This window comes from Dipodomys ordii, unplaced genomic scaffold (assembly GCF_000151885.1).
Source record: "Dipodomys ordii isolate 6190 unplaced genomic scaffold, Dord_2.0 Scaffold151, whole genome shotgun sequence".
Classification (NCBI taxonomy): domain Eukaryota; kingdom Metazoa; phylum Chordata; class Mammalia; order Rodentia; family Heteromyidae; genus Dipodomys; species Dipodomys ordii.
The window spans coordinates 2,790,793-2,804,201 of NW_012267367.1; the positions used below are offsets into that span (position 1 = coordinate 2,790,793).

The 13,409-nt window shown below is 37.9% G+C and overlaps 1 protein-coding gene across 2 annotated transcripts in view; it reads right to left on the reverse strand.

Moving 5' to 3' along the window:
- Positions 1-13,409, reverse strand: part of Col14a1 (collagen, type XIV, alpha 1) — a 165,507-nt gene that overhangs the window by 36,725 nt on the left and 115,373 nt on the right. For both annotated transcript variants that reach the window (XM_013032216.1, XM_013032215.1), the window contains exons 34-38: positions 8,900-8,977; positions 7,045-7,131; positions 6,107-6,160; positions 1,923-2,018; positions 59-112 (exon numbers count right to left, since the gene is read on the reverse strand). In XM_013032216.1, coding sequence (XP_012887670.1) covers positions 59-112; positions 1,923-2,018; positions 6,107-6,160; positions 7,045-7,131; positions 8,900-8,977 — 369 coding nt within the window. The remainder of the gene's footprint in view (positions 1-58; positions 113-1,922; positions 2,019-6,106; positions 6,161-7,044; positions 7,132-8,899; positions 8,978-13,409) is intronic.

The window sequence follows — 13,409 nt, forward strand, 5'->3', positions numbered from 1 at the left end:
TATAACCTTTTATCCTTGGCAAAGAGAAATAGACTAAAAATAGAAAAAATAATAATACCTGTGAACCAGGAAGACCAGTGTCCCCTTTCTCTCCCTTTTCACCTGGCATGCCCTAAATATACAAAAATACATAGAGTTAAGTTCACATATGAAAGTGCTTAGCCTTGCCTTTCCCACTCTGACTGCTGGAGTATTTTCAATGTTAAATGTCTTTCATGTTCACACCTTTACAGACTATTTTTCATTGTTCACATATGGTAACTCCACCCATGTAAACATTCTCATAGGAATGAACGCTTATATTCCAGAACAGTTCCAGCACAGAGCCCATATGAACAAGTTAAATATTTCCATACTATTTGTAGTTCAAATTTTAGAATCTCAGATCTAAATTAATTTGCCCCTTTTTTTTTTTTTGGTTTGGGGCAGAATAACATACAAATGGAAAAGCAAAGGCAGAACTTATCAGACAATGGCTTCACAATAAATATATATTCTTTTTTTTGGGGGGGGGTCCAGTCGTGGGGCCTGAACTCTGGGCCTGGGCGCTGTCCCTCAGCTCTTCAGCTCAAGGCTAGCGCTCTACCACTTGAGCTACAGCGCCACTTCCCGGCTTTTTTTCTTTTTGCTTATGTGGTGCTGAGGAATCGAACCCAGGACCTCATGCATGCAAGGCAAGAGCTCTACCACTGAGCCACCTTCCCAGCCCTAAATATATATTCTTAATATTATTAATTATGTAAATTGGTATATAAATAAATGCTTCCTAACATGTAAAAATAACACTGCAGGGAAAACTTAGGGAAAATATTTGCCTAGAGACCTTTGAAGAAAAATTGCTAAAAAAGGGCTGGGAAGGTGGCTCAGTGGCAGAGCGCTTGCCTTGCATGCCTGAGGCCCTGGGTTCGATTCCTCAGCACCATATAAGCAAAAAGAAAAAAGAAGCTGGAAGTGGCGCTGTGGCTCAGGTGGAAGAGCACTAGCCTTGAGCTGAAGAGCTGAGGGACAGCGCCCAGGCCCAGAGTTCAGGCCCCACAACCGGACCCAAAAAAAAATTGCTAAAAAATAAGTGTTGCTTTATATGTTCATTCAAGATTGGTTTTATTCTTTAATCCTAGATTCTGATTGTGATTAATAAAAATCAGTGGTGGGGTAAAATTTACTTTCAATGGTGCGCAATAGCTTCTTAAATAGATGCAGCTGTGTAACATATTCCATTAAGGCTTTCGTTAATCTACATCCCCAATTACAGTCAATCAATAATAAGCTGTTTAAAATGTGGATAATGTTTGTTACTTTCCAGAGGCTATCATACCCACTAAGAATTCTGTCAAGCAAGAAAATGGCCAGATGCTAAGCCCTGCTTTGCTTTTTCTTTTACTTTTAAAATTTTTTTAAAATTTCATTTTATTGTAAAGATGCTGTACTGAGGGAGCTCCAATTACGTAAGTAAGGCCATGAGTACATTTCTTGTCAAGCACTGTTACCCGCTCCTTTGTTGTTGTTTTCTCACTACCTTTCCCTCCTCCCTCCTGTCCCCTCCCCTGCCAAGGTTGTAAAGTTCATTTCCAAGGTACTGTCTTGTGGGTACTTTTTATTTGTTTGCCGGTCCTGGGGACTTGAACTCAGGGCCTGAGCACTGTCCCTGAGCTTCTTTTTGCTCAAAGGTAGCACTCTACCACTAAGCTACATTCCCACCCCCCCTGCTTTGCTCTTTTAGACACAAGGCTCCCCACGCAGGGACCTGTTTGGTATAAGATTCTTATCCATAAGTAAAACAAAGGGATGAACAGAATCTCAGGCAATTGTTACTTTCCAAGGACTGAGGCTGGTCAGGAAAGCAGGGGAGACAAAAGTTGACGCCCTACAACCTCATGGGAAGGGCAGAACAAGAAACCCAGCTGAGTATCAGCACCACTCACAGGCATTCCTTGAATGGAAAGGCCACTTGGTCCTTGGGGTCCAGGCGGACCCTGCGGTCCAACAGGACCTGTTTCACCTCGCGGGCCCTCTGGTCCCTGGAAAGGCAAGAGAAAAAAGTCAATTTAGAAGTAAGCTCTCACTCCTGTAATCCTAGCTACTCAGGAGACTGAGATCTGAGGATCGTGGTTTGAAGCCAGCCCCGGCAGAAATGTCCCCATGAGACTCTTATCTCCAAGTAACCACGCAAAAACCGGGAGTGGTGCTGTGGCTCAAGTGGTAGAGTGCTACCCTTGAGGACAAAGAGGCTCGGGGGCAGCACCCGGGCCCTAAGTTCAAGACCCCGGACCAACAAGACCAAAGAAAAGAAAAAGAAATAAGCTAGACCCTATGGGTAGCCAAATGGTATTTCTTCTTATGGCACTTACATTTTCTTACATAAATTTTCCTAAGACAGGAAACACTCAAGGATAACAAGAGACTAAGCTTCAAATGATTTGCCTCCCAGGCAAAATGTCATCAGTCAACTATAAGAATAAACACACAGAGACTGCTGATTGCTGCAGCTGTATTCTTCTGTGAGCTGGGAGTTAGCCTCTCTCACTCAAGATGTCTAAATAATCAACTTGGTCAAAAGCCTTCCTTCGTGTTTTTCTTCTTTCATCTTGTCTCTACTTTTCTTTTTCCTCCTATTTTTGATCTTTTGTTTTACATTGTTTTCCAGGCTTCCTCTCCTTCCTACCCATTTTTTTAAATCTAATTTTATCTATATTTTCTTTCACTCTATAAGCACATCCTCCTTGCTAATCCTGCCCAAGAACATGTCTTGAACTATTTTAAAATCCATCCTGGCTCAGATCTTGCTTGACCTTTTCCACATGCCCTAAACATAACAAGACTCAGTGTGTACTTCTTATTTATCTGAACTTTATTCAGTTGTGCTTTGTCCTCTAAATTGTTTGTCTCATCTCAAGTAATGGTTTCACCAATCTCCTACTTAAGATGACACCCAAGTTACTCGTTATATATCCAAAAATATGAAATCCATATGTCAAACACCCATGTTTATTCTAGCACTATTCATAGAATGGAAACAACCTGTGTGTACATTAACTGATGAATGATAAAGACAATGGGGTATAAATAGTTATATACATTTGTGTATATATAATTTGACATTATTTAGCTATAAAAAGGAGGACATCTGTCATTTGTGACAATATGGATGAAACTAAAGAAATAAGACAGACACAGAACAATATACACTATCTTACTTAACTCATATATAGAATCTAAAATTTGCTAACCAGGTTGAAAGCAAAAAATAGAGGTTAACAGAGACTCGGGAGAATGGAGCATCAGAAAAGATGAGCAAAATTTGGGGAGCTGGTACAAGTTACAATTAGAGCAAATAAATTCCATGTCTTGGATAGTAGTGTGACTATATGTATGACAATGTATTCCATATTTTTTAAGTCAAAAGAAAGGATTTTGAATGTTTTCATCACACCAAATAACACATGTTGGAGGCATTAGATGTGCTACCCAAATATATGTATATATGTGTGTGTGTGTTTGTTTTACACATACATTACATGGTTCTCACTATGGAGCTCTTAATTTAATAAAAGAATAATGTTAGCTAGAATCAACAGAATAAGACAGGAAAGTTGAGAATAAATATATTTTTCTGGGTCTAATATTATAGAAATGATATAGTTCAAACCAAAACAAGACCCAAACTGTAGAAGTGACAGTTGCTGGAATTAAAAGGATGCCTTTGGACCTTGTTTTGATTTAACGTAAGGGAAGATGGGGAGAATGCAGCTCGTCCAGTTCCCCTGTAGGAAGGTAATCTGTGACTTTAAAGAGAGTGAGTCCATGGAACACCTAGGGAACTAGAATTCATATGTAGTTTGCGAACTATTCAGAAAATGAGAATGTAGAGGCACTGAATGATTATTCTAACAAGAATCATTCGTGGCGTAATAGGAAGTGAGAAAGATTTTTAAATATATATTATATATAATATCATGATAGTATATGATATTATATACTACATATCCTATATATTACATATTATATATTATGTATATATTTATTATTTTATATATTACATATATATATAATGGAGTTGGGCCCTGGTGGCTCACACCTGTAATCTTAGCTGCTCAGGAGGCTGAGATCTGAGAATTGCAGTTCAAAGTCAGACTGGGCAGGACAGTCTGTGAGACTCTTATCTTCAATTAACCACCAGAAAACTGGAAGTAGCTCTGTGGCTCAAAATGGTAGAATGCTCTCAAGAACAGCACTCAAGCTCTAAGTTCAAACCCCATGACTGACGATTTTTAAAAAATTTATATTTATATATAATGGAAGACAGAGACAACTCATAAACTTATAAATAAATATTACTTGATATTTGTCATAGCTTAATATCATATGATTTATAAATATTCTTGAGCAATGGAGAATAGAGTAGGATAAAAAGCAGAAAGTCCATCCTATTCTGTAAAATATGCAAAAATGATGAGGTAAAACTAGCAACGCAACTGCTATGTTCTTCTAAATTCCTATTATCTACTTACTGCCACAAAAAAATTTTTTTAAATAAAAGAAACAAGACATGTTGGTCCTTTCATACTGAAGGTACAGTTTATCTGTTTCTACACTGTTCTCGCCGGTAGATTTGTGATCATGATTTTTTCAGTAAGACTACTCTAAAACCACAACATACTTATATCTGTGAATTTTTTTCTAAATCATCAAACAGAAATAACCATACGAGTATTAATTCTGTGAGAATGGATAATAGGGTGTGGGGGAGAATGTGGGTGTTATTGGGAATCACCAGTAGCATTCACTTACTGCATAATTAAAATCATCATCACATGGAAATGTTAGAAAAACAATGAGATGATGCTGAAAGGGATTTGGGGGCAGGGGGTGGACAAACAGCCAGGATGTACAGAAGCCCATGGGTCTTGCCCATGAGTGAAAGGAAACTTCAATATTTTGTAAGAAGAAATTCCCAGCCATGGAGCTTTTGTACAAAACCATAAGAGATTGAGACAAGTAAGAAAACAGACTGAAAAAGGAGAGACCTCATGATCTAAGCTTCGAACTGGCTGTTACCTGACTATTCATTTGCTGTAGCATCCTCTTTCATTTGATTCTTCAACCCTAGATTTTTGCCTGCCTTGCTTCATCTGTTTCCAATTTTATAATAAAAAGTTACGTAATGTTCTCTCCTCTACGAATAAGTACTATGCAAATCTAAAAAGTCACCATATGGAAGCAGTAAATCAAGCAAGGTAGACAGAGAGGTTATCGTGAGAGCAGCATCATAAAAATGAGATAGGGAGTCAAGTTATAGACCCTAAGAGCTATGCCAGAGGGTGAGTCCTATTCTCAAGGCAATGGTCTGTGACTGCAGGTTTGCAGAGTATGAATTGATCCAGCATAGACTTTAAGGAAATTAATCTAAGGGCAGATGTGAAGAATCAATCAGAAAGTCAAGTCCACTGGGGACAGGAGACCAGTTAAAACATTTGCCAAAAGCTAGAGGGGAAAGGATGAGGCCTGAACTCAATTAGTGGCTGGGCTTCTGCCAGTCCTTTGGAGGCCTTTGTGCAAAGTAGAAAAACATGTGTCTTGACATGGTTTGGCATGGCCTGGCTCTCTTGGCGGGGGCCTTTGTACAGTGTACAACCTGAGCCATCATACTTCGTGGCCTTGAGGAGTGAAATGGAAAACAAAGTTGTGTATTTGATTACACGTAAATGCCAAAGCAGGAGGAGAATTCAAGACCTGGGATATTACCTGGAAGGGGCGGATAACAAGTAGCGAGACTTCATGATTTCTCTCCTCAAGAATCTTATTTTAATAGATGGAGGAAAAGAAAAAGGTACCAGAGAGATGACCACCTTGATGAGTAAACCACTCAGAAGACTGCCACTTTCTTCTATCACAGAAATCTTCCTTTCACCATTTTAAATATATTTTTCAATTTAAAAGCTTGTCTTTAAAAGTAAGGAAATGTTAAATACAACGTTCATGAAAACATAAGGAGCTTTAAACCACAAGGGTTAATTTAGCTACTTACTTGGGAGAGAGAGAGAGAGAGAGAGAGAGAGAGAGAGAGAGAGAGAGAGAGCACGCACAAGTGCAAATGCAAACACATTACCTTTGGACCCTGTTCACCTTGTTGGCCTTTTGGTCCTCGAAGTCCTGGCCCACCCTGTAAACAGATGTTAAGTATTAACTCAAAAACAAATCTTACAACCGTATCTTACTTACATTTTTCTTAATAATAGGGATTATGTCATTATTATTTTTAAGCCCACACATTATGTACTGGTATATGTTCATCATGGACATTAACTGGAAATTTTCCTCCTCGAGCCCTCCCAGAAGATGACTTTATAGCTTGAGAAAAGTTTCTATGCCAAATCATGTTATATTGCAAAAAAAAATTATATGCTTTATTTTTTAGTGCTTATATAAGACTACTGTTATTCATGAATAAAAAGAATAAACGATGTGGTTGGTCTAAAATTGTATGCATTTTATACTATAATATTGAAATTAAAATTTTCAATTAAGTTTAAGGTCCCATGAAAGAAGCAGCAATTTAATTTTCTTTACACAGAAATAAAGACATTAAAGTTATTATAATTAACTTTATGATAGTAGGAACTTCATTCTCAGATATGGTTCCTGGAAAATGGAAATCTGGCCATCATGCATTAATTTTAATAGATAATGAGCAAAGAGAGAGTATGAGAATTTCTTTAAGATTATAGTGTGAGTAGAGGCTAATGATTAAACTCACATTGAGGATAAAACACATCAGGCTAGAGGGGAAATTCTGGGCACAGAGCAATGTGAGACCTGGGGTCCAGGGTGCTGAAGGGCATCATAACTAATATTCACAGAGAACAGGGCTTGAATAATCTGACTTCTATAAGTGGTGTTCTTCAGCCCGTTACTCAACATCCCAGTGATTCAGTTTACTCATAGGATTAGATAACAGCCCTTCAGTACAATAGACAGCACTTGCTAGACATACATGTGATACCTGGTTAATAAAAAAACATTTTAGGCCAAACTAGCCACACTTACTGGTGGGCCAGCTGGTCCTAGCACTACTTCATTGGCTGCAGAACAGGAGCAAGAATGTGGGAGGTCTGGGCAAGACTCTTCATCCCTCTGTGGGGGAGAATAAAATAGAAGTGGGGAGTGAGAGGAATGGAAGGGATGGGGGAGGAAGGAAAGAAGAAAAAGAAGGAAGAAAAATGTAGGAGAAGGAGGAGTGAGAGGGGAAAAGAGAGGAGAGGAAAGGGAGGGGAGGGGAGGGAGGAGGGAGGGAGAAGAACAGGGGAGAGGTGAAGGAGAAATAAGGGGAGGAAATGGAGAAAGAAGAGGAGAAGGAGGAGGAGAAGGAGGAGAGTGGAGAAGAGCACAATTATTAATGAGAAAGTCTTTATAAATGGCTTCATTGAATTAAAGAAAACACTCTGAGTTAAGGTATTTTTTAAATTTTCAAGGGGCTATAATGCTAGAAAGGCAGTGAGTATTCACTCCTGACCACACAATCCTTTCTGTAAGGAGAAATTCACCCATGCTGATCACCTCTACTACCCAGTGATTCACCAGAACTGGTTTGGAGACTCTATCAGAGGAAAGCAAGTTAGAAGACAGAACAAGACATTCTTGGTAACTCTTTAATTCATTTGGAAAAATAGGACTCCACAAATGAGAAGTCCTGAAAACTTTATAGTACACATTTTTTGTGTGTGTGTTTTAAAACATAAAAGAAAACCTGTTGGGTTGTTCACTCAAAATACTTGTATCTGTACTAAAGCAAAATGAAAATTGTTTAAACATATCAGCCATTCTCTATGACAATTCCATCAACTGCTTACATTCTCTGGCTGAAAATAAGCAAAGTAGTTTGTGGTAGGAAGACATTTTGGTTCTCTTTTTTGCGAATTTTATTGCCATGCTACAGTAGAAGACAGATTAGTAATGTCAGACTGGATGATCTCCTCAAGAACAGAGAGATGGAGCACCTGGTAATGTCTATTCAACAACTTGTAAAATCCTATGTAAAGCAGCCTGGCCACCAAGGCCGGAGACTATTCAACTTCTTAGTTCATCCATCTCTTTGGAAAAAGAGAAAAGGAGACTTCTTATTTAAGGCTGTGGGTAACAGCTAGAGAGCACAGCACAGGTGATAACTGAATTACCAAAATTAAAATAATCAAATCTCTGAAATATTCACAATAAAAACCCCAAATGGTTGAAGAAATGACCTATATATTATATATACATATATATGTACATGTGTGTGTATCCTTTTCTCTAAATGATGGACAATGACAAAATATTTAACACATCTGGCCTGATTATTCTGTCTTATTGCATTGTTAGAAAATACATACTTAGTAAGGTGTTTGGATCTGGTGTGTGTGTGTGTGTGTGTGTGTGTGTGTGTGTGTGTGTGTTGGTACTAAAGCTTGAATTCATGGTCTAGACATTGTCTCTTAGCTCTTTCATTCAAGGCTTGAGCCACATCTCCACTTCTGGATTTTTTGCTGCTTCATTGGAGTTAAGAGTCTCATGAACTTTCTTGCCTGGGATAAATGGAATTGAGATCCTCAGATCTCAGCCTCCTAAGTAGGAAAGATGACAGGCATGAGCCACTAGAATCCAGCGACGTTTCCTTTTGCCTATGAGTGTCATTAAAATTAAAATATTAATCTTTTCATGAACCAGGAGGTTTTGGAGAGTTAGACTGTTTGTTGAAGGCATTTCCTGAAAGTGCCGTTTATACCATGTATAGCTGATATGATGTTCTCATTGATTGCTTCTTTTTGGTTGTCTGAATGCTATCATCACAATGAATTATTTATAACAAAGTTAATTGAGAATCAGAATCTCATTTTCAGGGAAAAGTAACTATGATTATTCTTACCAGACTAGGAAGTTCACAACATTTGTCTCTATTGGCCCACGATGTAGAACAAACAATGTCAAACATCTGTAACTGGAACTGTGATTCAAAGAACAACATCACTCAATTAGCGATGTAACTGTTCATAGTAAGTATTCATCATGAAATGATCTCATGTATACTTCATGCATAAAGCCAATAGACTTGTAATCAAACATGCAAGTGAGTTAATTTTGCCCCTCACACACATTGTACTCTTAAGATTTTTGTCTATAGTTTCTCCATCCACCATCCAAAGCCTGTCCTTATCGCCACTTCTTCATCACAGCTCTACCTTGAGTGAGTGTCCCTCCTCTGGGAATGCCTTCCTGACATGGCTTCCCAGTGACTCTCAAACACCTGTATAGCACACAGCACATCCTAGATCTGGCTCACAGCTCCCTTCCCACCAAATAGTGATGTTATCTATATTATCTCCTCCTTACACTCTTCAAAGGACAAGTGTCATAAAGCATTCAGCAAGGTCTACTAAGTTAGGTTCTACTTCATTATCTCTTCTTTCTTTTTATTTCTTGTGCATACAGTCAGAAAATGTGTCTTCATTGTGTAGTAAAAGCTGGCTGAGAGATTGGTACATACACCACATGTGAAGTGCTGTGATGGATACATACTTGGTATGGTGGGAAGACAAGCGAAGTGTATTTGTATTGAAGCCATTGATCACACTATAAATATTTAGACAGCCTTGCTCCACTTACATATCCTGGCAATAAGTCAATGCACATGTTGAAACACACAGAAATATCATTACAATATTATTAACAACTGACACCAACTAACTATCTCCACCACTTCTAATATTTCTTCTTGCACAGCTTTCAAATATTGAAACCTTCCTTCAACAAGGGATGTGTTCAGCCAAGGTTGGAAACTCGACTCCTTATTTCCACCTACTCATTCTATGCCAAGAGCTCTCCAGATGAAAACAAGAATACTCCAGCACATGTACCACTGAACAGGGCTACTGAAATACACACACTAGGGGCTGGGAAGGTGGCTCAGTGGTAGAGCGCTTGCCTTGCATGCCTGAGGCCCTGAGTTCAATTCCTCAGCACCACATAAGCAAAAAGAAAAAAGCCGGAAGTGGTGCTGTGGCTAAAGTGGTAGCGTGCTAGCCTTGAGCTGAAGAGCTCAGGGACAGTGCCTAAGCCCAGAGTTCAGGCCCCACAACTGGACCAAAAATAAATAAATAAATAAAATACACACACTATCACAGAAGAGCTTGTTTGACTATAAAGAAAATGAAATCAAGCTTTTTTTGTCATCATGCTTACAAATAATTGTGTGCCTTTGTGCAAATGTTCATTTAACCAATCAATAAAACAATGCTCGAGTTTTGTAAGACAGACTTTGGAGTCAAAGCACTTTATTTTCTTAAGCATATGAGAAAATTGATTCTAACTAATCAATAGAACATTTCTTGGGTTTGGTAAACAGACCCTTGAGCCAAAGCACCTCAAGTATACACATCTAATGTGCTGTTTACAGAAATCTATAGGGCTCTATTGCTTCTACTTGGTAACCTCCAGCCTCCAGGATGTTAGACTTGAGCCATGACAGGGCAACCATACAATATAACTGTGGCCAATAAAAAAATATAAATTTTAACAAAAAAATTTTAAAGGTATAATACAACAACTGAGTTATGTATCTATAAGAATAACCTCAAATATTTCACACAAGCAAGAGGGCACCACAGAGCTAAATCTCTGGGTAGAAGGGCAGTGTCTTAGCACCTGTGCTGACAGGCTGAGATGGAATGAACAAAGTATTTCCTATCTTGGACTCCGTTTCCTCACCTGTAAAAGTACTCTAGTAGTACATGTTGATTACTCTTCATTAGAACTTTTCTGAGATCCAATAGGTTGCTAGGAAATTCTACCCCTGAACTCATGGGGCTAGATCATATTCAAAAGGTAAGACATACTAAAGATATTGGATAAAATTATTTTGGTATTGTGTATAGAGCATATATGAAACAAAATTAATTGTGCATCTAGACTTAGATCTCATCCCCAGGATATTCATAGATTTCAAAATTTTAAAGAAACTTTTCTAGTTCCATGTATTTCAGAAAAAGAATACTTAAACTGTAATAGCTGTTCTGAGTTTGTATGGAGAAAATGTGTCTTTCTTGCTTGCTTTATTTCTTTCTTATGCTAAGTGGAACTTTTTGTTCAAGGCTAGAACTCTACCACTTGAGCCATACTTCTACTTCTGGCATATTGCTGGTTAATTGGAGGTAAGAGTCTCTGGGATTTGTCTGTTGTATCTGGCTTTAAACTGTGATCATCAGCTCTCAGCCTCCTGAACAGCTAGGATTACAGGTATGAGACACCAGCATTTGGCAAAGAAGATATTTAGAATAATGCCTGGAACATGATTGTCATTAAAATATAAATATTTTTCTCTAATTCTTCTTGTAATATTTCATTGTCTTTAAGTAGTTATACAAAGGTGTTGCCACTCAACAAAATTTATGAACACAGTGCATCTTGATCAATGTTACCCCTTTCAACATTCTGACTCACTCCTCCAAACCCTTCCCTTCCCTTACTTTTCTTAGTTTTTAGATTATGTATTGAATTTTTTGCCATTTAACAAGGCAGTTTATGTATACAATGCATCTTTGTTGTTGGTGGTGGTGGTGGTCGTGGGGCCTGAACTCTGGGCCTGGGCACTGTCCCTTAGCTCTTCAGCTTAAGGCTTGAGCCACAGTGCCACTTCCAGCTTTTTTTGCTTATGTGGTACTGAGGAATCGAACCCAGGCCTCATGCATGCAAGGCAAGAACTCTACCACTGAGCCACCTTCCCAGCCCCTATATAATGCATCTTGAGCCATATCATCCCTTCAACGTCTTCACTCCCTTCAGCCTGCCCTTTTCCTTATTTTTCTCAATTTTGTCAGCATTCTCCCCTCCTCCCCCCTTCATCTTTGCCCCCTTATCCCCTGACCCCACCCTCCCCTCTTGCAAGTAACCATTTCTTGGTACTTTCCAAATAATTATACTATTTGAGCTCTCTGTAGAGTCTATTATATTTCAGTTAATTCATTTGTAACTATTTGCATACCACCAAGTGTGTTTGTTTATAGATTTATTGGCATATTATAGATTTATGAGCTACTACAAATGACAGAAACCATGCAGCCTATATTTCTTTGGGTCTGGCTTATTTCACTTAATAGGAAGAAGATTTTTACTAGCTATACATCAGTCAGGGGCCTAATATCCAAAATATACTTAGAGCTCAAAATATTAAACCCCCAAAAAATGTATTTTCAAAGAAACAACCCAATTAATAAGTGGGCTAATGATTTAAAGAGAGACTTCTCAGAAGAAGTAAAAATGGCCAATAGACTCATGAAGAAATGTTCAACGTCACTGCCAATAAAGGAAATGCAAATCAAAATAACACTGGCATTCTACCTCACCCCAGTGAGAATGGCCATTATCTGGAAAACTAACAATAACAAATGCTGGCAGGGATGTGGCCAAAAGGGAACTGTATTACACTATTGGTGGGAATGTAATCATTTTCAATCACTATGGAAAACAGTATGGAGGTTTCTCAAAAAACTAAATATCAGGCTACATTATGATCCAGTAATTCCACTCCTGAGCAATTATCCAATAGAACATTAACAAGTCTGCACTAAAGCTACCAACACAACCATATTCATTGCAGTATTATTTACCATAGCCAAAAATATGGAATCAACTTAGATGCCCCTCAGTGGTTGAATGGATCAAGAAAATGTGATACATACACAGAATGGAATTCTACTCATCCATCAGAAAAAAAAAGATACTGTGCCATTTGAAGGAAATGGAAACCCTTGGAAAAACTATTAAAAATAAATATTTTAATGTTCTATGCCCAACCATTTCCTAACTGATTTTTAAAGTTACAAGTCTCTATATAACACAAAAGCCAAAAAAAAAGAGAATCAAAATGAAAATGATAGGCTTGAATGTAGAAATATGTATGTGTTTTTTTCCTACAATAGATTCTGCTTAGTGTTTGAATGAAGAAATATGTCAGCTAATAATAATAGCAAACATTGATTTGCTGAAAATCTACTGTGTTCCAGAATTCTAAGTGCTAAAGACATTCTATTTACTCCTCAGATCAACACTGTGAGGTATGGCAATAGTACCATCTTTCTGTACCAAAGGTGTGGAAATGGAAAAGCTTAAATAATTGAGTTACATGTTAAAGATTCAGTCCCATTTGAGATTTTAGGAGCTCAAATAACTCTTTTAAACCATGTGTCATTTATTTTTGAGTAAGTGGGTCATTGGTTTAAAGTTAAAGATAACCCAACTTAACTTTACAATGTCATTTCAGCTGAGAACATTTATTAAAGGGTTCCCATTGTGATATTTACATCTACAAAGTGTTTGTTCATTAAGAAAATTTCCATTTCTGAATAGGACTCTCAGCATAAAAATCTTTGGTGAATGGAAAG